We start from the raw sequence: 23,834 nt of genomic DNA, 5'->3' as shown, positions 1-23,834 counted from the left end.
TATCAATATTCGGTGATCACGATCCACACCACACCCAACAGTAGTAAAGTTTTATGATATAAGAATCTTGCATGACGAGCCTGAGACTATGCGTGTATTATAAAAATTATAGGATGATTGTAAGGCGGCCACCACCTGTGAAAGGGGCTTATATATGACCTGATATAAGAACAGACTCCCAAAGTCTATACCATCATAGCCGTAGCGTCGCCCGGCGCACCAGCACTCCCCCAGTCCCTTCTCCAACCACCTTCAGCAGCCGCGGGTCGCTGGATCATACTCTCTTGTGGGGTGTATGAGAATCTGGATGTACTGACTTCACCGTCGATGGCTCTTCGGTGGAATAGCGAGGTCGATCGAGGTAACATGATGTGGTTGAATCGGAAGTCCCATAGCGCTGCGAAAGTCTTTCTGTATGCGATCTGGGTGAGCGGATCAGCTTTCTTGTCCCACTAAAAGATGGGAGTGACGTCCCAAGGGGAAGGGGGCAAAGCAGGGGCTGAGAAGTGGAGAGCAAAGGCGAGAGCAAAGGCGAAAGGAAGGGGAGGCGAAGGATGGGCAGGGAGACGAAATTCACGATAGCACAAAGAGTTCCGGTGAGAGCCCCGCCGACACAATCATACTAACAATTGACGAACCTGTCAGCGTTGACTCTTATTCTCTGAACACCCAGCACTTACCCAGTTATGGTATTCGTCAATAGTCAATGAAGCCGCAATCAAACTTGCACCGAGCAAAGGGGCGATAGTGAGAATCATCTTCCAGTATCTGTAGTACGATACCAAATCCCTCAGCAAAAAGCTATATATCACCTCGGACTTGGGATACTCACGCTGGTCGGTGGTCGGCCATGACTTTCAACTGAGCGTTGAAGTAGAAGAAGAGATAGACGAAACCGCTACAATGCATGTCAGTGGGCTGAACTGACTCGTACGTATTAAGGTGTAGGTGACTTACGCAAAAGCAGCAGTGGAATGACCGGACCTGTGGCATGATCAGCTTGGCGTTCCACAACTAGTGAGGTGATGTTGGAACTCACATCCAACTTTCGAGCGAGTCGTTAATCTCATCGGGATCGCTGAGACATAGTATAATCAGATGAAGAGCTCTCCCATTTTCTTTCGTAGGACAGTTGCTCACCCAGTGCAGATAGCCCTAGTATACATGATCTGTCTGAACCCATCACCGGATTGTACGAGCTGCGACACGTCAGGTTTACAGACGTCTAAAAGCTCCAGTCGGTCAGTTAGGTTTCATCTGGGCAAGGGAGTTTGAGATTACATTTACATACCTAGGAAGTGTGGTCTGCAATCGACAAAAACGACCTTAATCAATAAACCATAAACCTATGAGGAACGGCAGACACCTACCTCAAACCCCCGATCAACCACTTATGAAACACCTGAAAGACCGCCGCAGTGATCAAGCTCTCCAACAAACCCATAGTCGTACCCAAGAATGAGTTCAAATTTCTAATTCTAATCTGGAATAAGGCGAAGAATGCGAAGGGCACGATAAAAGCGAGCAAGGCCGCCAACCAAATGGGGATGATATTTTTGCGGAGAGGGTAAGCAAATTCGGGGTAGGCGATGGAGCCATCGATGTTCTGCGAATATCGACATTACCATAAGCTCAACGAGCCGTCCAAAGCACAGCAAGCATAGGAGGAACTGTGAGACACGTCACTGGATGATGGCGCAGGAAGGTAGGAGAGTGGTTCTCCACGAAAAGAGCAAACAAACTTACAAAAACGGGGAAACTCCTCGTAGGAGCCGGATCAGCCTCATAAACTCCCAGACCAATCGCGCCCATCGCAGCCATAGTGATCAAGTCCACAGCGTGGAGTCGTATCCAACTTCCAAACTTGAAATCATGGGTGAATCCGCCCTGTCTGGCTTGAGCCTGACCAGCATGGTCGGGAAACCCAGCTTCGGTAGTCCCTACTACACCGGGGGCGGGGGCCGTACCAATGGGTTGTTTGACATTGTGCTTGTTTCCACCGAAGAGGGATCTTCGAGGTTTCTCGGTTAGGGTGGGTTCGGCTGAAACTCTTGGTGAGGCCATGGTGACTAGAGGATACTAGCGTTGGCCTTGATTGGTGGTCCTCGGAACACTTGTATGGTGATACAGTAGTACCGATGAAGAAGGCTTGGTAGATGGGGAAGAAAGGATGAAACGAGTTGAACTGGATTATAATCACTACTTGTTATAGGTCCAAAATTTCCTTTTCATCCAAAGGTCGAAATGACGTCCCAGCACACAAAACAACAATCCAGCCCTTCGCTCTGTGCTTCGTTCAACTCGCATGTTTACACTACTTACTAGTAGTTTGGTGATGATCAAATGACGTGAAATTTGGGAACCAAGGCGCAGGTTTTCACCTAAAACATGTCAATCACATCAAGGCACGGCGCATTATGACGTATGGTTTGATCTAAAGATAGAACGGTCGTTTACGGCGGTGGACTCCTGGTTCATGCACAAGGTGAATGTGCTTGTATGATATGCTTAACCACTACATGAACGTGTTCTATGCAGATGCACAAAAAACAATTCAATGTGATATGTGATACATGATGACCTGATGAAACCACTACAATCCTACAAACACCCTAAGCGAGACCAGCTTCCACGGCATCCTTGAATCTCTGCACGATGGGTACCATACCTCCTTGATCAACTACGAAACCGAGCGAGAGGGGGTATTCGTTGTTGAATCGGGCGGGCCATGAGGATACGATTCTTCGGTTGGTAGGGTCGTCCTGTGCGTTCACCACATAGTCAGCATCGCAGTCTTTCGTTGAAATCGATTCGACCTCAAAAGGTGAGTGAGAGAGGATCCAGAACTCACCTTGAAAGTGATCAATTTCAAAGCGTCTTTACCAGCGACAGTAGCGAGAGCTTCGAGTTCCTCTCGTACGGTAGTGGTGAAACCGGGCAAGTAGGCGCTGTGTAAGAGGTCAAGCAATCAGCATAAGGATTCTCTTGTATTCCATATCACATCTATGTTCCCCCACCACAGAAGATAATCCGGTGAAAAAGACACTCACACTCTAGTATGAGCCAAGAACTTCTCCTTGGGGATATGCTTAGCAATGATGAAATTCTGAATAGTAATCTCCGGCGAAGCCACCCAAGCTGCCAAGTCCAATTCGGGTGAGTCAAATCCATTACCCACCGGGCAGATGGCCTCTACACCATGTAATGGTTCTCGGATAATACCAGAGATGAAAGCGGAGGTAGCAGCGGAGGGTACACCGGGTCGAACGACAATAGTGGGTAATCGGAGGATTCGACCGTCCACGAATCCTCGTCGGGAGTATTCGTTGACGAGCAGCTCGGACGAGAGCTTACCCATACCGTAGGCTCCCTCGGGGGTAGCGATGGTTTGGATGTCGACGACGTGAGGGAGGGGACCACCGTACACTGCGAGAGAGGAGGTGAAGATGAATTTGATGAGTTCGCCGGAGGCTGTCTTTCGCGTTCGGGCGGCTTCGAGCATGTATCGGATCGAGTCGATGTTGACCTAATCCACGGAGAGAGTCAGCTCAAGCCGGTGGTATGCAACTAGGGATACAGTGTTGGGCAGTATGAAACACAACGACCCACCCTCAATCCCAAATCAAAGTTATCTTCACTCCCCCTACTCATGATCCCATGGAAACAATACACGGTATCAGGCGTTCCAAATTCGGTATCGAACAGCCCAGCGATCGACTCCGGGTTGGTCAAATCAGCTTTGAAAGTGAGCGCCTGGGATCCCTTGGGAGCTTGGGGCTCGACGATATCGGCCAAGATGAGCTTGACGTTTGGTGTTTTGGGGTCGGAGAGGAGTTCCGAGGCGAGCTATAGCCGTGTATACAGAATTAGCATGGGTTCTTCTGCTTAGAAGGATGCATCTCAGTGTAAGAGAGAAGAGCAAGGTAAGTAGGACCAGGCGACGAGGCTGGGCAAAGAAAGCGAGAAAGCCAAAAACTCACAATACCTCCTAACCACCCTGCGGCCCCGGTGATAAGTACCACATTTGAAGAAGTTCCATTGGCAGCGTCGACCATTTTGCTTTGGTTTGTTTAGGTTATGTACTAGTTATCAGATGAGAGGACGGGCAGATACAAGTAAGATGAGATGAATTTGATTCAAAGATACAACAACAAATAACAAATACCAACCCACTGAGCTTTATAACTTAAACATCTTACCTCCCTCCCAACATTTCCTCCTCTCGGGTATCTCACCCGACCTCTTCCATTCCTACCAAACCATTACCTAACACCCATGAGCAAAGAGCGAAAATCATACTCCGACCACCTGATAGCAGCATCTCTCGGAAGTATGATAAACCCATCCCTCCAAATATTGGTCCGAAGGTATCTCGTCATCTCTCCATCCGGATATATAACAGCAGACATGAGGTTCCTGAAAGGATGTGGCAAAGTTATGGCGGACCGCTTTTACCGAGCGAGCAAGAGCATGGAAAGCACGTGCAAGGTCAGAAATCCAATCCAATCTCCAGTCGACATGGCATAAATGCATAATGATACATAAAACTCATGAGAAGAGTCAATTACAAAAGTAAAGAATAATATACTAAGATTATACGTATAATGCACAACTGGCAACTGACTAATGACATGATCATACACCTTAATGATCATCCCAATGCCACAACATCCCATCTGAGCTCAAATCGAAGCCCTCCCCTCTCCACTGATATTCAAGCTTGACTCGCCCACTAAACTTACAATAAATCTTCTAAGTAATCATGTTTCTCTTTTTTCTTCATCTCAACCAGTCTCTGATTGGTTGCCTCTGATTGGCTACACCAAGTGTATCATCCCATTCCCATTCCCATTCCCATTCCCAGTCTCAAAATCCAACTAATCTTTCGCCGTCGACCAAAAACCCATCACCATACCCTATTCTTCCTTTTCTAATCCCACAGTATAGTAACAACCACCCCGCCCACCTACTGCATGGTCTCGAAATTCTGATTCGCAGAAGGCAAGAACTTGTCGAAATAATTCGTCCAACTCTCCCAATCGAAGGTACTAACAGGTAGACTGTCCAGGAACGACGGATCGAGGTTCCCTCCTGGACCACCTGTACCGCCAGAGCCGGAAGGTCCGCTGGAAGGTCCAGAGTACCCTGGAGGAAAGGTTGCGTAGTGGGATTCGAAGTTATTTGAAGACTGATTCTGCCCTGGAGTATCATCACGACCGGGCTGTAGGTGGTGAGGGAAATTATGCGATTGTGCCTGTTGGGGTGGTCCATACAGGTGATTCTGATTTTGACTTTGGGTTTGATTACCCCCTGAACCATGTTGAGGAGGGAAATGGTTCTGATGTGATTGTTGATATTGCTGTAGTTCCTGAGGTTGCATAGGATAATTTGGCATCGGATAATGTTGAGCCTATCGTCCCATCCCATACTTATCAGCATTATATCTGCGTACGAATCGTTTCGTCTCACCCACCTGCCTAGTAATATCCATCATCCCTCCAGCCATCATGTTCATACTGTCCTCCGACTGGTTGAAATTCATACTCTCATTGGAATACGTTCCATCTTGAGCGATCAGAGGGTTGACATTGTACGACCCTTTGGGCATGCTTTGCAATACCTCCAAGGCACTTCCAGGTCCTTCATAGCCTCCTTCTCCCTGATGCTGTTTGGGCTGTTCACGGCTTTGAGCAGCCTGCTGGTCCTCAATGATGGCCGCTTCGTCCACCTGTTTATCCTTTAGACGAACTCGATTATGAGTCTGATCCCTCAAATCTTGGTTCTGCTCGTCCGACATCTCGGAAGCCAGCATCACATCCTTCTGATTCAATCCAGTTAATTGTCGCTCGTCCTCACTCTCCGCTACGAAGAATCCACCACCTTTGACGTTCTCGTCCTTCTTGAATTGAACCTTGCTGAATACGCCTTGACGAGGTATCACTCCTGCAGTGGGGTTGGCAGGTTGTCTTGGGGCGATTCGATTTTCAAGGCTGTCTGGGTCGGTCTTGAGCGCGGCTTCGTACAGAAGCGTCATCGTTTCGCAGGTCTTGCGACGGATAGACATTTGATCTGCAAGAACGGACAGTGAGTCAGCCATCTTTCCAAACAACTTGGCAGAAAGTTCTGAACGAATCAACATGGTGACGGAGCACAAGGGTAAGGAAGACCAACTCACCGGGCTGTACGGTCTGCTCCCACCTCGTAGCCGTCTCCTTGACCAACTTGAGCGTGTCCAGCGCATCGCTATCCCCTCTTCTCGCCCAAGTGTGATACTGAATCAACGCACAGGAAGTCGCAGCATAAGGGAAGATGAAGAGTGAATCGAGAGCATCATCATTCGCATCTAACCATTCCAAAGCATCTCTTGACCATTTGATCATCTTTGACCAGTGCGATACCTCGACGCAAAATGTCAAATGGGGCGGGCAAGAGTAGGTGATTCGCATGAATACTCGCCAGAATAGGAATTGAAGCGCGGTGTACCCGAGATGGAGAAGGCCTAGCATGTTGCTGATCAGCACAGGTCAACGTAGTGACGAAAGGACTCACCAGCAACATGCGAACTCTCCTTTCCCCGGAACTGCAGCTGCTCAGGTAAGTGTATTTTCCATTCCTCCATGTCCCCCACCAAGCCTGCCAGTTGAGGATCGGTGGTGTGTTTTAGCCCCGTAGGAGAGTATATTATCTTCAAAACCCTTCCAATGAGGATAGACAGTTTGAGGTGCTCCGAGAGGGCCATAAAACTCGGTTCCAGTGGCCATTCGGATGATTCGGTCAAAATTGAGATTGCATACGGGGCCGGTAGGAGTACGTCACAATCTAGCAGATCCACCAGAAGGGGTATGCCCAGTGCCGCGCCGTACCTACGCTCGGAGGGTCAGCGGTTAACAAAATCTGACGAAGCGGAAAGATCCACCTACCACCTGTCCATTATTACGCAAGTTGCCCATACTCTCCTTCTCAATTCGACGTAGGCTAAGTCCTGTGGCCCTTGAGCTCGCAACGATGATTCTCGATGTAATCCTAGGTCTTGTGCCTGTACCGGAGTGAGCATAAGGGGAACAATCTGGAAGGGAAGGTGACATACCATACGGATCGCCGCACCAGTCCTTATCAAGGAGGCACTAGCTGTGGCTGCTGTAGGTTGAGCGTGGAGATCCCCCACCTGTGCCAGCAGAAGCTACGTGCGATACATCAGCAAAATAGTCTGCACTATACGACCTCACGACACTCACCAGCGCTTGCACGTTCTCAAACCTCGCGTCGCTGAGAATATCATTACTCCTCAGCAGCCCATTGATCACCCCTCTGACACCCGCGAATATCTCCCTAGGAAACTGTCTTCTCGTTGCTCCTAGGCCACAGATCGAATACAGCATGAGTGGACTCGGTGTGGTCTTAGCTGCAAATTCCGCTCTCGATATGATGGGGAAGAGCGGTGCTACCTCGTCGAAATATGCGTTGACCAACAACGACATCGTTTGACCAGACAAGATAGGTTTGTTCAGCCTATTATGCGCTCGAGTAGGATCGGTCGGATCTGCATCTGCATGAGCCGGTGCGGTCGGCGGGGCGTTGACTCTGATCACCCCGTTACCATCTTCCAAGACTTCCCACGAATTGTGATGTCGCATATCAAATGCCTCAGAGGGGATCGTGGGGATTGTAGTATGTAAGAGGAAAGCGATAGACGTGGGGCCTATGATACATCGGTCAATAGTGAGCTATGCAGCGGGCGAGGTACATACTAGCTTCATACTTACCTTCTACCCTCCCGCCGCCTTTTTCGTCCGTATTGGCTGCTCCTCCCCCCTCGTTCTCATAGTCGTATGTGTCGGGACTACCTCTATTCTGTTGGCTCGAAACATTGACCACCACTGGCCCGGAATGGGGATGGGCGGGATCTTGGCTATCTTTCGCTATTGATGGGTATAGTTGTCAGAATGCATAGATTTGCCATTTCAGGAGTCGATGTGGAGTTTCACTCACTAGCCTGACGTTTCTTCTTGAACCTCGTCTCAGTGATAGGCAAGAAGAAAGTACATTCCAGATTGTTCTGTTTGCAATGTGCGCAGATCGGTTGAGTGTCCAGTCCCGAGGGCAGATCACCTGCAGGGAGGATATCACAGCGGATCTTCTTGGTCCGCTGACATCGACAACACCATTATAAGCTCGTTTCGTCTCTCTGTAGCAAGATGGGACTTACACAAGCATCACACGCTCTACCCGTTTTGGTCCTCTTCTCTTTATCCTTGTCACCTTCCGAGAGCGAAGGCAAGGACTGCTGATCATCACCTCCTTCCACTACAGCTTGTGATTTTCTCTTCCTCTTCTTACCGCCCTTACCTTCCTGACCGGTTTGCGCCTTACCTGATTCTCCGGCATCCGTCTTGACTGGCGTAGGTTGATTAGTGGACGTCTTGGGTGATGTACGGTTCGACGCCTTGCTTGACGACGGAGTTGACGTCTGTAAAGGTGGGAGATTTCGCTCGTTGAAAGAGGATGAGGAGGAAGCGAAAGGTCGAGCAAACGCCTGATCATAATATTGGGGCTGGTGTAATTGTTCATGGCGTTCTTGCTGCTGTCTCTGGGATGGATTCCTTGTTGGGGATTGTGGTAGCTTCGATGGACCAGAATGAGAGGTCGCAGGGGTAGGAATGGGAGTTTCTATTTGACCAGGTTGCCAATGTGGATTATCCTGAGGACGATTGGCAGGGTGGTCACCTGGTCCTGCGGTGTTGGCACTTGCGCTCGAGTTCATCGGAGTACTATTCCAAGTGGGTATCCATCCGGGTGGAGCTTGATCGTTGTGATTGAGCCATGGTGGTAGTTTGTATGTATTCTGGTTCTGATTTGACATGACGAAGTGAGGAATGTGAGGTGGGTACAGTAGTAGTAATAGCAGCGGTAGCTGTAGCAGTAGGGGTATCAGGTGATCGGAGTAATGATCAATGGGATCACTTGTTTTTAATGACGAATCACACTCATATCAGCTGAAAGTTGTTAACAAACACTGTCTACGAGAAGCCATCCATGGGAAGATAGAGAATCAAGGATGTATGTATGTATGTATGCCGAGTGATGGATTGGGATGAATGATGATTATGTAGTCATGTAGAATGATTTTGTTTTCTAGTGGTGTAAGAGGAGAGGAGAGCAAGATTGAATAGTAGAAAGAGAGAAGAGGCGACGTATTTAGACCGGCAACTGAATTGGGAACTGAATTGGAATTAGAATTGGAATTGAAATGGAGTGTGGATAGTGGAGGCAAGGTATGTAACCTAACTTATGCTTAAGCGCATCCCAGTTGCAGACGGAGAGATGAAGACGATAATTACTGTACGATGGGAACGACGGAGTGAGCTGCACAAGTGCAAGCAACTACCCGAGCTGATGAGATGATATATTAACATGGTGTGACTATATATAGGCATATGCATACACACATACATAAATAGTAGTAACTCACTCTTACACTTTACAAGCTTGTATTTGTGATGAAGAGAAAGTGCCACATCACGCGATTCGCTGATTGGCGTTATCAGGCTGACTATCCGGAGATTGGGATCAACTCCGTTTCACCCGTCCAGCACAGGATCAGTGTACCATTGATGACAATAGATGACATGCATCAACCTTGGTTGTCATTCCTTCCTCCCTCTGTACCTCTCATCATCATCGACATTGACATTCATCCATCAGGAGATTCACCTCATATACCTCACCTCACAGAGACACACTGCGAAGAAATCATCATCATTATGTCAGACAAGAAACAACAGGTCATTCTCCAAACCTCAGATGATGAGCAATTCACCGTAGAGAAGATTGTCGCTGAGCGATCAGCAATGATCAAATCAATGATGGAAGGTGAGTTCATCATCTATTCTCTCACTCTCATGACACCATCATCATCCACCCTTCTCAGAGCATGTAAACCGTAGGGGGATGAAGGCTTCACCTGAAAATATCCACCGTATCCCCACCATGGAAACTAACTAAAACCTTCCACGCACAGATCTCGGAGAACAAGAGGGACAAGCAATCCCACTTCCCAACGTTTCTTCCTCGGTGCTCACCAAGATTCTCGAATACTGCGATCACCACAAGAACGAACCTCTCCCAGCTGCCGACTCGAGCGATGCGGATGACTCGAGAAGAAAGACCAGTGAGATTGGTGAATGGGATGCCAGATGGATGTGAGTGTTTACCCACGTGAGAGAAGGATTGTGAGAGCTGACGCGATGAACTGAACAATAGCCAAGTTGACCAAGAGATGCTCTTTGAGATTATCCTCGCTGCCAACTATCTCGATATCAAACCTCTTCTGTAAGTTCACCTAGCACTATGTGTAAGATGTAAAATGACAAGAAGATGTGTGTGGTTAGCGATGTCGGATGTAAAACCGTAGCCAACATGATCAAAGGAAAGACCCCCGAGGAGATTAGAAAGCTCTTCAACATCACCAATGAGTGAGTAGTCCCTTGCATACCCCGTTCGAGTCGCGATGCTGACAATACCCCATCACAGCTTCACTCCCGAGGAGGAAGAACAAATTAGAAAAGAGAACGAATGGGCTGAAGAGTGAGTCTTGGCATTCCTCCCTCTCCTTTGGGTGGTGGGTGCTGATCACCAGTGTATCATCGTAGTCGATAAATCAATCGTCTTCCTCATGGTGACACCAGAGTCTCTTTCCTTTTGTATTATAGTCTATTCTTTCCCTTCCAAGAGAGTGAAGGTATCTTTTCCGGGTGTTCATATATTTGATGATGAATCTCTTTTTTCTCCCTCTCCACCCCCTTATATGTACACCAAATCAAACCATCCATCAGAACAACCCTTTTTCAATTATTTTAGAAAGAGACGACGAAAGTTGAAGCTATGAATCATCTATGTGAATTCGAGTGTAATGAGCATATGAGCAATGTAGACAAAACCAAAGTATAAGCTGCTTATAACCTTTTAACAATAGGCGATGTTGCATCTATGTGTTGTACAGTACGTTATCGGAGTGATTTACCCGGGATCATCTCTCATCTCTCACCTTATTCGTATGCACATGATCAAATCATAATCACATACATATCATACAGTACATATCATTATTCATGTTTCATCCTTGTAAATCGCAAAATCATCAATCAAAAACAGCATACATATCCCACATCAGAGTGGTTCATACACCGACAATGAATTACACAAGCAGCAATATGGGCACGGGCGATACAACCCAATTCGACTATACCATCGAACCAGAACCATCTCAGGAGAGAGAAGAGGTAGAAGCAGAGGCAGAGGCCGGGCCTTCATCCCCTCCTTCGTGAGTTCCACAAGGATGTTTCATCTACTTCGGTCAACTGATCATCCATCCTTTGTCATGGGCGGTATATGCAGGAGCAACAAGAAGCGTAATAGGAGAGAATCGTCCTCCGAACCTACCCGAGTACAGCTGGCGTGTTTCTACTGTCGATCAAAGAGGATACGGTGTAATGGCGTTAAACCGACCTGCGAGGGATGTACAAAGGCGAATGTCAAGTGCGAGTGGCCTACGTCAAGGGCAAAGAAGAGGACGAAGAAGCAGATGGAGGAGGCTAGGGCGAAGGAGAAGGTATCGGGAGAGGGGGTTATAGGTGATGCTGTGAGTGTTGTCTTGACTATCAACCGGTCAAACCTCTTCTTGAACCCCTAACCGAATGAGATCGAATCACGAACCAATAAGAGAGCCATGTAACTGATTTGAAAATCCGCCCTACATAGTCCCAGTCCCAGTCGCAAGTACAGACCCAGACGCAAACACAAATACAGTCGTCCATACCAGACCCCAATACATCCTTCTCCAACGACTCCCTGACGATCGACCCCACAAACGACCTATGGAACTTTGCCGACCCCTCAAGTACGAACAACTACATTTGGCCCACCGATCTTAACGGAAGTGGTAATGGGACCAACAACGTATCTATGGGAATGACGAGTTTCCCGACAAATCATCATATGGACGCATCGATGATACCCTCCCTAGCACCACCGGGGGCAACCTCGATGACCGACCTGGGGTTGACACTACCTACCGATTGGTCGCCTTCTGCTGATCTCAGATTGGCGAATGCGCTGGAGGACCAGATGGCGTTTATTAATGGGAATCCCGAGGAGGACAAGGATCTGGAATTGTTCTATTATCGATTTGTGAGTTTGCAGTGTTCCTCTTCAGGCATTAGATTGTGGGAGGTACAGTAGAGAGAGAGAGTATTATCAAAAGTCTCGGACCTATAGCCTTTCCACGCATCATGATAGACTGAGATATTCCGTGCTTGATTCACCAATTGCTCAATCAATGCTAACGCACCACTCATCATCACCAGTCCGGGTCCACAGCGATCCACCCAGGGGTCAACCGAATATCCCTCAAACTGCAACGACGTGCTCGTTCCGCCGAGTCCCCCATGGCTGCTCCAGCCCCTCAGCCAGGCGAAGAGGAATCTCCCGTATCATACGTCACCCCCTCTTCCGACCTGTTCGACGAGAACGGTATGCCGCACCTGCACATCTTCCAACCGCTATTATCGCTCTTCCTCAAACATTGTTCCCAGCATTTCCCCTCGACAAGCCACCAGCGCATGCTCGAGCGTCTCGAGACAGGCACGATGTCTCAATTCCTAGCCTGCTGTATATGTTCTCTCGGAGCGAGGTTCTCCCCCTCCAAGGATCCCTCGGTGGCGTCCGCACCGTTCATTGCCAAAGCACAGGAACTGATCGTACCGCTCTTGCATCTGCCCACTTCGGACGTGGTCACTGGTCTGCTGTTCTTGGCGTGGAGCAACTACGGGCAGAATAGCGAGAGTGGACTATGGCAGTATTCCGGCATGTCTATCCGGATGGCCATTGACCTGGGTATACATGAGGTTTCGGAGATGTACGAGTCCCCCGCGCACCTGATCAGGACGAGACTGTTATTTTGGTCTCTGTTCGTCTCGGATCGGATCATAGCGTTCGCGACCGGTCGACCAGCATCTATACCAGAAGATATCATTGAAATCCCCTTACCTACAGATGAAGATTTCTTCCCTGATCCAGCTAGGAACCTGCCCAACTCGCCATTAGAGCAGATCGAACCTGTGCCTTTCGTCCAGCTCGTGAAACTCATGATCATCTGCGGACGAATATCGAACGTCCTGAATGGCAGAAGAGGCAAATCAAGGACATTGGTCAATACCGTCGAACCGTTACCTGAACTACTGGCAGATTTGAAACTCAGGTTAATCCAATTCTACTCGAACCTCCCCGACTCGCTCAAATGGTCAGCGGAGAACTTCAAGCATCAACATATGCGAGGACACGGGGGGACCTTCCTTGCCCTCCATCTATGGGCGAACTCTGTCCTGGCATTGGTGTATCATCCCGAGCTGCTGAAGAGCCCAAGTGGGATTGAGACGCCGTTGAACAAGTCGATGGATAGGAATGTCCAGCTGAGCTTGGCGAGCTCAAGACAGATCTGCGAGTGTATGGTCTTTGCAGATTTGGTGGATTCGAATAGTTATGTGGGTGCATCCCCCACACAGATTGATTAGACATGGGGTATGGGGCTGACTGTTTATCTTCGTGAATATGTAGACATCATCGCCCTACCTCACTCAACCGTTATTCGTAGGAGCGTGAGTGAAATTTCCCTCCTGCCATTCCAAATCCACGTCTACCATCATGATCGTAATGGCAATCAGATCCTACATCATGTATCACGTCGAGCTAATTCCCTTTGGTCATCCTAGCATGGCATTCATCCACGAGATGCGATCCCTCGCAATATCCTCATCCGACCCATCGTCCCAAACCAACGCCACGGACATACTGATGCTATCCATGGCGAAGCAGAATTTCCAAGCTTTGTTGAACGCTATTCAGCGGATGGAGGATTATTGGGCTGGGGCGGCGTACGTCGCGCAGATATTGGAGAAACGTGAGTGGAGCGTCGTGCGATCACTCGAGTCTTACGATTGTGATGGAATGAGTCTGATCAATCGATGGATTGTGTGTGTCAGGTTCCGGCTCTCCTAGATCGACCTCGAGAAGAGCGAGTAAGAAGACGTTCATTTCGTTGCCTGATACGGGGTTGTTGAGGAGGTTCACGACTGGTGAGTTCTCATGTACCATATACAAATCATCAAAGATCGAAATAGCTGGACTGACATCCCTGCCGCGCAGACCGTGAACACCCTTCAAACGTCGCTGCTCATACGGAGACTTCCCTCAGAGAATCAATAGCGCGAAGTGAGAAGCGGAGCAGTTCGTTTTCGACCTCTGGACCGAGTGAGTGACATCCTTCAGCAACACAACCGCACCTCATCACGGCCTCCACATCATAAGTTTGTCATTAAGGTGCACTATCTCTGAGTGATCTATACTGATCCCCTTATCCCCAAAGCCCCTCTCTGGCTCGCCGATCTGATGTCAGGCTACACCGTCCAGAACATGTCTTTCGCACCTGCCGATACTTTAGACCTCGAGAGATTGTTAGCTTCCAGTGCGGGGTACGGGATAGGCGAGACGAGCGGAAGCAGCTCGTTTGGGATGATGAAAGGGAGTGATGGGGATGGGACGCCGGGGAGCGGGAAGGTGTAGCTTGGGGGAGTAGGAGGGAATGTGTCGATGGGAGGTATATGGGCAAGATGAACGAAGGAAAGCATGTGAGAGAGCAAAAAGATCGAGATAAAGCATCATTCGGAAAGAGAATCAAAGGGATCGTATGATATTGGTATAATAGGATCAACGGAGTGCTTAGGAATGGACACCAGATAAATTGTTGTTGAATGAATAATATGATAATTTGGGAATATACTCGTACACCTTGTACAATGCAATAACATGAATCTCAAGCTTATCAATGATGATCCCATATCTGAGTTGACTGAGCATGTCCGATACCTGAGTAATCCATTCATCTGCAAGTAAGACCACCAGAACATACAAGCAAGACACAAGAAGGAATGCATGAAACCAAAACTACCTAACTACACCCCCCAGGGACAGCCTCATACTCATACCCATCATAATCATGTATATTCTTGACCTTATCGTTACTAGCAGATTGCGGATCGAACGTGTGCCCCAACCACTCCGAGACCAGCTTCTTAGCTACCTCTATACCTATCACTCGTTGGCCCAGGCACAGGATCTGGGCGTTGTTGGATTTGATGAGTCGTTCGACAGAGAAGGAATCGTGGGCTACCGATGCTCTTATACCGGGGACTTTGTTGGCGGAGATGGCTACGCCCATTCCTAGATGATTGCACGAGCGTCAGCGAGTGGACGAGACTCTCGATTGTAATAAGTCAACGATAGATGTGTAAGATATATGATCATCCTGCCCTCTTCTCGCGGATACTCTCCTCACTCCCCCTCACTCGCTCCGCTCATTCGGGAAAGTAACACTCACCAGTCCCACAAACCAACAACCCCCTATCCGCCTCCCCATTGATAATCTTCCTAGCAGCATCAACAGCTACATGGGGGTACGCCGTCTTCTCAATCTTCCCTTCGTCATTCTTGTGTACTCCCACGTCTATCACGCCTTTCACTCTCTTGTCAGCTTCGAGGAGGGATTTGAGAGTAGATTTGTAGTCGTGTCCTGCGTCGTCGCATGCTAGGACGATGGTGTAGGGTGGCTGGGACACTGCGTGTACAAGTGATACGATCAGTGCTTGAGCTTCTTACGCCTGCGTTGTGAGATGCTGCCTCCACTGGAGGACGAGGCAGGGAGATATGAGACTTACTTGTGTTTTAGCTGGAACTTGTTGTCTTGGTCTGACTTGAGTTTCGTTTTTCAAAGGTGAAGCTAATGCTAGTTTTGACAAGTAGTAATGAAAATGATATTCTTGACTTCTACTTGTTTTTCCAATGATGTCCTAGAAAGTTCATACACAACGACGTCAGATCCAAACCCGAAGGTCACCTGTCTTTCGGTCAGACATTGCCACCCCTCAGGTTAGTCTGTACCATACATGGTGTAGCACACAGCACCTCTACTACATGACAGTACGTAGCTATACCTGGAAGAATATCGGACCGAGAGCATGATCATATGATTCCTTGCATTTCAAAATCGTTCCGGGTAGAGGTACCATCCGGAATAATAATGGAGATAACATTAATCAAACCCTGAATACCATGCACTAGCACGGACCGGTTGACTGTCTGTTCCTGAAAGGAATGAGCGGGGATGGGGCCGAGTGTGTGGTTGTGTGGAGGTTGTATGCACGATTTACGGAAGTCATCTGATGGCAAAGTGTATACTGTGTTGATGCGTACTACGAGTGAAGATACTGCCCAGTGGGAGAGAAGAGAGTATTGTCCTCGTGGATGGGAAGCGACATTGTACCGGGATGATATGAGCGGTAACAGCAGATTGGTAACAACTATCTTAATTTCAAGCGAGAATTTCTGATTTACACTACTAGTACTCATCTTTATCTGTTCAAGCTGTAACCAATAATCATCTCATCACCAACACCAATACCCATCCATACACAGTTCAATCCTACTGGCAATGACAGACAGACACATCTTCCCAGACCATACCACCCTAGTCTTCCGTTCTCTCCGTGGACTGGTAGCTTCCAACCCATATCTCAACCTCATCCCCTCCCTCAAAGTAGTCTATCGAGCGGACCATGATTCATCGAAGGTATCTTTGATCTGCGGTGGTGGATCAGGACACGAGCCGGGCACAGTTGGGTTCGTGGGCAAGGGTTTATTGTCGGCGAGCGTCGCTGGGGATGTCTTTGCTAGTCCGAGTGCTAGGCAGGTTAATGCTGCGATTAAGATGGTAGGGAGTGAGAAGGGGGTTATCTTGATTATCACTAATTGTATGTTCATCCATCTCCTTCGTACCCGTGCAAGAAAGAAATGTATAGCGGGACCAAGGGGGCTACTGAAGCTGATCTGATTTATATGGGATAATAAGACACCGGTGATAATCTCCATTTCGGCCTTGCAAGACTCATGGCCCAATCTGCTGGAGCCAAGAATGTCGAACTGGTCGTAGTTGGTGACGACGTATCTGTACCCAGATCAAGGGGGAAATACCTAGGAAGAAGATGTTTAGCAGGTATCACTTTGGGTGAGTGCGATTTTTGCGAAGCGAAACAATCCATCATCTGGATCATCCTTTAGCCTTGTTGTCACCGCAAAAGCTGATTTGACTGACCTCCTGATTGTTTATTGATTCAGTGTGCAAGATAATGGGAGCAGGCTCCGAAGCAGACATGTCATTTGACGAGCTCGTCCCACTTGGCCGATCGTTATCCTCCAACACAGCTTCAATAGCTGTTGCGTTGGATCACTGTCATGTACCTGGACGAAGCGGGGATGGGGATTGGCATATCGAGGAAGGTAGATGTGAGATTGGTTTAGGGTTGCACAACGAGACTGTGAGTGTTCTTGCATCAATATAGAATACGCAGACCCTCTGTGTCCACACCAGCACCTTTTGTGTGCAGATAGAAGGGAAAAGGAGCTAACGAACGGGACGACACAGGGAGTATTCAACATCGCTCAACCAGGTCCCGAAGAACTAATCACCAAGCTTCTCGACCTGCTGCTCAAGCAAGATGATCCTGAGAGATCATTCGTAAAGTTCAAAGAGGGCGACGAGTTGGTACTGCTAGTAAACAACATGGGAGGAATGAGCGAGTTGGAGATGGGTGCGGTTGTTGATGAAGTGTTGGTACAACTCGGTAAGTACAGTACCATCCCATCTATTCAGCCTAGGATTCGCATATCGTGTCAATCCCTCTTTTCAAATGTGGATATGGGCAGACTGACTGATATTGACCTGTCATCTAGAATCCCGAGATATCATCCCCGTCCGAATACTCCAAGGTCCATTCATGGGCTCAATGAACATGCCCGGTATCTCCCTCTCCCTCCTGAATCTCACCAACGTCGCGGACGAAAACTCCTTCGTATCTACCTCGAAACTCTTGGAGTTACTCGACGCACCGCACAACTCCCCCGCATGGCCCGCTACCGCTCAGCGATATCCTTTACCTGCTAACCTCAGGTGCAGGAAGAGGGAAGATGCATTCACAGAGGTGGAGGAGGAGAAAGAGGAGGTATATACTGGTGGAGCCAAGTTGGTTGGTGAGTGTACATCTCCCTTCGGTCCTGGACCAGGACAGACTCAGACTGAACTGACTCCATTCTATTTCTAGTCGACCCCAAACCGATCCAACAAGCTATGAAGACTGCCGCAGAGAACGTCTTAGCCTTGGAACCGCAATTGACCAAATGGGATACAGTGAGTGACATCCCTCTTCCTCCTTCCTGTACATAATCACAAGATTACCTGAATTGACCTTCTACACCCCGTATAGATCGTAGGCGACGGCGACTGCGGTGAAACCTGTGCCCTCGGAGCCAAAGGCGTTCTCTCATCCCTCCGAAAAGGCCTAGGATCAAATGGCGATCTCGTCGAGCTTTTCCGAACCCTCACGCAGGTAATCGACGACTCAATGGGCGGAACCCTCGGAGCGATCTTCTCAATCTTCCTAGCTGGTCTGACCACCTCGCTCATCAAATATGCAGAGGCCAACCCCGACGTAGCGGTGAACGAGGAATTCTTCGGTAAGATCGTGAGCGAGGCTTTGGACACACTCCAACAGCGTACTGCCGCTAGAGTAGGACATAGGACAGTCATGGATTCTCTCATTCCCTTTGCTGAGACCCTCGCATCGAGCAACAACCTCGGCAAGGCGGTTCAGGAATGTGTAAAGGGGGGTGAGAACACGATCAAGCAGGAGGCTAAGATGGGTAGAGCGGCTTACGCGGGGACGGGAGCGGAGAGGGGGGAGATGCCGCCTGATCCGGGGGCGATGGCTTTTGTGGAGGTTATTAAGGCTTTGGGCAAGGTTTTTAGTTGATCTGGGTCTTAGGTCAGATAGGTGATAGGTAATGAGTGGTGGGAGTTGATTTTGGTTCTATATCTCTTGGTTCTTAATTCTTGGTCAGCGTCCTTAATTTGGAACATGCATCTTTACCGATAAATTATGACTTGTTAGTGATTTTTGACGCAATCTTCGTGGCTGGCTCTGACTTCTGGTGTGAGCAGTCCATACCGTGACCTTCGTGAGGAAATGGATTATGCTGGAGATACTTCACCGCTGTTTTCATGTGTTTCGATAAGCCATTCTGAGTCTCACTAGCTCAGATAATAGATAGACTATCCGTTGTTCAGCTGTATATGCATTATTATTGGTAAACAAGATAAGTAGGTCTATTAATCTGAGAATGATGATAATCTACGCATGATGAGTTCGTACCTGTAAAATATATATGATTAATCAGCATCTATACTACTCCATTGTAGAAATGGAAATGGAAACCATTGAATTGAAAAATGATCACTCACGTTAACATAGTAACCGCCGAATTCGGTACGGTCCTAACCAGATTTACTGACAAACCCCTATAGAAACCCCTCCATCCATCTTGCTTCTTTATCTGTAAGAAGGTATCTATCGCCCCTCCCGCTCGGGGTTTATGGATAATCTGCTTGTACCATGGTGGTTTGGGATCTATCTTGGGTAGAGGGTTGGGTATAGGATTATTCACTGAAGGTGGTTGGAGATTAGGGTGGGGAGGTTGGTTGCCTGTTACCAAGGGGGAATATAACGTTGTGGACGATAAGGGCGAGGATGAGGGCTTGGTAGGAATGGATTGGGGGTGTAATTTGCTTTTACCACCTCCTGTGTCTACTGCACCAGAAGAAGAGGAAGAGGATTTGCGTATCTGTAATCTTGTCCTGAGGACTTCGTGAGGGTATGTACATATCGATGCTATCATTTTGGAGAATGCTGAACAGGCTAGGATGGTCGTGGGGGGTAAAGAGGAATGATCGCCGTTATCGGAGTCTGAGAAATGAAAAAGGCATAATGTCAGCTGGTCTGAACACGAATGTCGTCTACTTGTGATATTCTCTTTCCTGCCATAGACTCACCTGCCCATGACTTCGCTTTCTCATACAGCGGAAACTGCACCGCAACGTGACTGACCCCCATTAACGACGGTAGCAGACCTTTATAGAACGCTCTAAACCCCTCCGTCCGGTATATAGACCGTATGGCTCCTATGGTCGTGCGATACCGCGACGAAGGGTCTGTCGTTCCTGCCTGGGCCTGTGATTCAAGATAAATCAAGTCAGCTTGATCCCTCTTTCAAGATGTCATTGGATTGCAAAGCTGATGTGAACCCACCATGAACCTTGTTTTCACCACCCACAGAGGATTTGTCATGATTGTTCCGGTCGCTCCTGCTGTCATAGCTGCGAAGATGTGGACTATGGCTGTGTTGCCTTGTAGTGGGCCTATGGGAGGGGGTAAGAGGTGGTAAGCAGGGTCCCCTTCACTCTCTGACATCCCTTGACCCGACAACACCCATCAAATCTGAATTTGAAGCGACAGTCATATTGTCGACTTCTGAATGCCATGCCAACCGCCTGCTATGTGTAATCCACTACCTTCCCTAGCCACCACACTCCGCGTCTTAGGATGACCTCCGTCCCCCGATCCACCATGCTCTCCTGCACATCTACCAGTCTCCCACACCCGATCATAGTACTCACCATGACTAGCGTTCCACCCCCCCAACCGATCCTTAACCAGATCATACACCGTGAAATATATCCCCCACGTAGGCAGATACCCAGCCAACGTAGGCCCCAGCCCCCTATAAAACCCCTTGGGACCGGACGACCTCCAAATCTTAGAGATAATCACCGAGACAGACTCGTACCCCTCCGCTCCCTTCGGTATATGCTGGGCTTGCAAGCGGGTCTTAACGACGTCGAGAGGGCAGGTGGTGATGCTTGCTACGAGGCCTGCACCTGCTCCGGCGATCATGGAGTGGAATTGGGGTGGGATGGTGACATGATTGTGTGGGAATGGGAGGTGTTCTCTTGATGATGAGGAGGAGGAAGGGGACATCGCTGTGAGGGGAAGAGGTGTGAGCTTATCAATCTTTAGGTTGATCTTCTTTTCTTGGGAAGGTGATTGGGTATACCACTGCTGGCAGACATAGAGGAGGATTTGTGATAGAGGCGAGTGTACACTTACAATACCGCCCCAGCGTCCTCAACGGATCGCCGGGCTCTTATAGTCTATATCCCAGGCCCACACTTTGGGCAAGAAGTGGATGAAAGACGTGATGATCGTCTTTGTCTTGCTTTGCGGTGGACTGTATGCTAATCTAGTTTTTCTAGTATCTCCTTTGACCTTGGCTATCTCTGACCAAGTAGACGGGGTATGCACGTTAAGATCCGTGGAGATGTGGGTATCAATGATGATCTAGGAAGCGATAACACCAGGAAGAAAGATAAAGATAGAACAACGGAGACGTAGGATGATATAAGGGTTTGAAGCATTATTGCTAACATGCACCACGCGAACCTTATTACTCATCTCACAGTGGAATTGTAATGGTTATTAGGAATGATTTCGCACGTTGACAGACAATCGTAATCGTCATTACAAGATTAGACCGCTGGGCTACATGGGGTCTCCTAATCTTCAATTCCATGGTAAGATTCATGAGCGAAGTATCACTTTTGTGCATGGCATGCTCATGTTCCGACAATAATGGAATGTACAGTGCATGCATGGAATATATACAGTGTATGAAAGACACCCAAGGATAGAAAAAAAATGCGAGACAGGACCCAAATAAACGTAACAAGCCTAATCAAAAGTAATCTTCTTACCCTCCCCTTCAACGATCCCCACATTCTCCCTCTTGGCCATAGCCAGCGCCGCACCAGGCCTCGGTCGACCTGTGACTTCCCATTTCTTGCCCCTCTTATCGTTCTTCTTCTCGCTCGGGGCATCTTCCGCTATACCATCCTGTTCCGTAAGAGTCTCACCAGATGCGGGGGTCGATTCATAGAATTTCTTGGGTTTATCACCTCCGATCTTGGGTTTGGATCTCCCTCCGCTTCGTTTGGCTGCTTCTTCTGATGCGAACTGAACAATAGGATAGAGTTATCAGCTGGAGTGGACAAAGCTTGAGAGATATGTACATGATGCTTGAGTTGGCTAAGATTGCAAAGAGGAATAGTAAATACAATACTCACCTCAACGGTCAACCGCCTTCCATTGAAATAATGATTCTTCCTATTCGCCAACGCAACTTTCGCATGACGGGTAGAGATGAAATCTAAGAATGCGAAGCTACATCACGTTGAGAAGTATGATCAGCCATCAGCGACATCATTTTGTACATCTCCTGCAGTGCCGCAGAAGACCAATAAGAGAGCCGACTCACCCCTTACACCTCCCAGTATCTTCAAAAGCGCCCAACCTAACTTTCTTTAACCCACTCTTCTTCCCTCCTCTCTCGCCTATCCCCTCGTACTCCTCCGTCTCCTCCTCGGTGGGATTTACTCTCTCCACGGCATTCTCTTCTATCGAATCTCGAATAGCCAGTTCCGTCGCGTCGAAGGGAAGATTACCCATGTACAATGAAGAAGTCTCGGGTCGACGGGACGAGGAACCGAGGTCTTCTGCTTTGGTTGATAGGGGCTTGGGTGTACGAGCGTTGGGTGTTGGGGCGTGGTCGTCTCCTGTTGGGTTGAGAGAGTGGATTAGCAAGGGTCCAAAAAAATTCAGCAGAAGATAAAGAAGATGTGCATTTATGATCAGGTGGACAGTAAGATGGACAACATACCTTTCTTGATCAATACTTTCCTCCCCTCGAAGAACTTCTCACTCAACCCCACAGCCAAAGCCTGCAATTCGGGAGTCCTAAAGTCGACATATGCGAAGCTACACAAGTTCAGATACGACATCAGCTACCACACGTGAAACAATACTCCCACAGATAAAACAAGTACATTTTTGCTTCTCCCTCCAATGGGGATGGTGAACGACAGATCAAGAGAGCCCCACTCACCCCTTATTCTGCGCAAATCCCTCCCTCGAATTCTTCTTCGGCATATTAATCCTCGTGATCGCTCCGTTCCCCGCCCCTCCAGCCTCGGTGATATTCCTCTCAAAGAAATCCGTCAAACTTTCAAGAGTAGTTTTGAAAGACAAATTGCCTATCCAGATTGAATTCTGTCTTTTCCCCGCTGGTCCTGCTCCAGCATTTATTCCTCCCTCGGCTTTCTCGTCCGCCCCATCGCCCTGGGCTTTGGGGTCTTTAGAAGGTTTATCAGGTTTCTCATACTCCCTCTTGACCATTTCTACTTCTTCTCCACGCTTGGCTTTCTTGCGCTGGGCTCTGAGCTCTGCTTTGGACAGCGGTGCGGCGAGAGATACGTCGATCTCTAACTCTTCGGATTCCGGCACGATTCGTTTTCGTTTCTTGGATGATTCGCCTTCGACTTCTGTTGTAGGAGCTGGGGTCTCGTCGGAGGCAGTGGAAGTTGACGCCTTGGCTGCTAATTTCGCTGCCTTTCGTGCATCTCTTGCAGCTTGTTGTTCGGGTGTTCTACCTGATTTCTTGGATGAGGATGGATCTCCTGACATCTTGGTGGGTTTGTATACGAGGGGAGTTGATGAGTTGTAGTAAATTATGCTTGGAGAACCAATATATACCGTTAAAAGTATAAGCAATGCATGGATACGCAAAGTGGACATAGCTGTGGACTGAAATTCTGGGATAAATTGGAAATAAATAAATCAAAAAGATATTCAGGTGACTCGTCTCATGGTCTATGTCTATCTTCGAGTTCACCTTTCTGAGATTTCGAGATTTCTCGTGAGCGACAAATCCAATCTGATACGTCTGATCCATCTTGATAGTCATATAGTATAGCTATCACCACAAGTCCAAGTCTAGGTATATAC

The 23,834-nt window shown here is 48.3% G+C and overlaps 9 protein-coding genes across 9 annotated transcripts; 3 read left to right on the top strand and 6 right to left on the bottom strand.

Annotated features, from left to right (window-relative positions):
• Window positions 1–185: 185 nt before the first annotated feature.
• I302_102788 (uncharacterized protein) lies at window positions 186–2,064 on the bottom strand (the record flags this gene model as incomplete). The annotated part of the gene is made up of 10 exons (XM_019188160.1): window positions 186–422; window positions 578–622; window positions 681–768; window positions 833–898; window positions 958–984; window positions 1,040–1,078; window positions 1,141–1,225; window positions 1,292–1,305; window positions 1,371–1,606; window positions 1,747–2,064. 10 exons carry the CDS (start codon window positions 2,062–2,064, stop codon window positions 186–188), a joined length of 1,155 nt encoding a protein of 384 aa, XP_019051038.1.
• Window positions 2,065–2,612: 548 nt separating this feature from the next.
• On the bottom strand, window positions 2,613–4,055 carry I302_102787 (uncharacterized protein; the record flags this gene model as incomplete). The annotated part of the gene is made up of 5 exons (XM_019188159.1): window positions 2,613–2,762; window positions 2,852–2,948; window positions 3,051–3,526; window positions 3,610–3,846; window positions 3,981–4,055. The coding sequence occupies 5 exons, from the start codon at window positions 4,053–4,055 to the stop codon at window positions 2,613–2,615; spliced, it is 1,035 nt and encodes a 344-aa protein (XP_019051037.1).
• A 911-nt stretch (window positions 4,056–4,966) lies between these two features.
• On the bottom strand, window positions 4,967–8,860 carry I302_102786 (uncharacterized protein; the record flags this gene model as incomplete). The annotated part of the gene is made up of 10 exons (XM_019188158.1): window positions 4,967–5,410; window positions 5,474–6,069; window positions 6,176–6,499; window positions 6,550–6,863; window positions 6,921–7,036; window positions 7,088–7,180; window positions 7,236–7,699; window positions 7,764–7,919; window positions 7,990–8,146; window positions 8,207–8,860. 10 exons carry the CDS (start codon window positions 8,858–8,860, stop codon window positions 4,967–4,969), a joined length of 3,318 nt encoding a protein of 1,105 aa, XP_019051036.1.
• Window positions 8,861–9,761: 901 nt separating this feature from the next.
• I302_102785 (uncharacterized protein) lies at window positions 9,762–10,588 on the top strand (the record flags this gene model as incomplete). The annotated part of the gene is made up of 5 exons (XM_019188157.1): window positions 9,762–9,870; window positions 10,019–10,199; window positions 10,261–10,329; window positions 10,389–10,472; window positions 10,531–10,588. The coding sequence occupies 5 exons, from the start codon at window positions 9,762–9,764 to the stop codon at window positions 10,586–10,588; spliced, it is 501 nt and encodes a 166-aa protein (XP_019051035.1).
• A 622-nt stretch (window positions 10,589–11,210) lies between these two features.
• On the top strand, window positions 11,211–14,616 carry I302_102784 (uncharacterized protein; the record flags this gene model as incomplete). The annotated part of the gene is made up of 9 exons (XM_019188156.1): window positions 11,211–11,320; window positions 11,395–11,638; window positions 11,758–12,186; window positions 12,363–13,538; window positions 13,612–13,652; window positions 13,767–13,954; window positions 14,037–14,129; window positions 14,200–14,304; window positions 14,420–14,616. 9 exons carry the CDS (start codon window positions 11,211–11,213, stop codon window positions 14,614–14,616), a joined length of 2,583 nt encoding a protein of 860 aa, XP_019051034.1.
• Window positions 14,617–15,001: 385 nt separating this feature from the next.
• On the bottom strand, window positions 15,002–15,965 carry I302_102783 (ribose 5-phosphate isomerase; the record flags this gene model as incomplete). The annotated part of the gene is made up of 3 exons (XM_019188155.1): window positions 15,002–15,273; window positions 15,431–15,667; window positions 15,947–15,965. The coding sequence occupies 3 exons, from the start codon at window positions 15,963–15,965 to the stop codon at window positions 15,002–15,004; spliced, it is 528 nt and encodes a 175-aa protein (XP_019051033.1).
• Window positions 15,966–16,540: 575 nt separating this feature from the next.
• Window positions 16,541–18,914, top strand: I302_102782 (dihydroxyacetone kinase; the record flags this gene model as incomplete). The annotated part of the gene is made up of 7 exons (XM_019188154.1): window positions 16,541–16,859; window positions 16,958–17,113; window positions 17,224–17,423; window positions 17,531–17,729; window positions 17,839–18,135; window positions 18,207–18,292; window positions 18,369–18,914. 7 exons carry the CDS (start codon window positions 16,541–16,543, stop codon window positions 18,912–18,914), a joined length of 1,803 nt encoding a protein of 600 aa, XP_019051032.1.
• Window positions 18,915–19,270: 356 nt separating this feature from the next.
• On the bottom strand, window positions 19,271–20,975 carry I302_102781 (uncharacterized protein; the record flags this gene model as incomplete). The annotated part of the gene is made up of 5 exons (XM_065869559.1): window positions 19,271–19,313; window positions 19,403–19,904; window positions 19,991–20,168; window positions 20,247–20,356; window positions 20,615–20,975. 5 exons carry the CDS (start codon window positions 20,973–20,975, stop codon window positions 19,271–19,273), a joined length of 1,194 nt encoding a protein of 397 aa, XP_065725631.1.
• Window positions 20,976–21,725: 750 nt separating this feature from the next.
• Window positions 21,726–23,513, bottom strand: I302_102780 (uncharacterized protein; the record flags this gene model as incomplete). Its single annotated transcript, XM_019188152.1, has 5 exons — window positions 21,726–22,007; window positions 22,118–22,214; window positions 22,309–22,606; window positions 22,711–22,808; window positions 22,936–23,513. The coding sequence occupies 5 exons, from the start codon at window positions 23,511–23,513 to the stop codon at window positions 21,726–21,728; spliced, it is 1,353 nt and encodes a 450-aa protein (XP_019051030.1).
• Between the last annotated feature and the right edge of the window lie 321 nt (window positions 23,514–23,834).

Source organism: Kwoniella bestiolae, chromosome 1, assembly GCF_000512585.2.
Source record: "Kwoniella bestiolae CBS 10118 chromosome 1, complete sequence".
NCBI lineage: Eukaryota > Fungi > Basidiomycota > Tremellomycetes > Tremellales > Cryptococcaceae > Kwoniella > Kwoniella bestiolae.
This window is presented reverse-complemented; position numbering and strand designations above follow the sequence as displayed.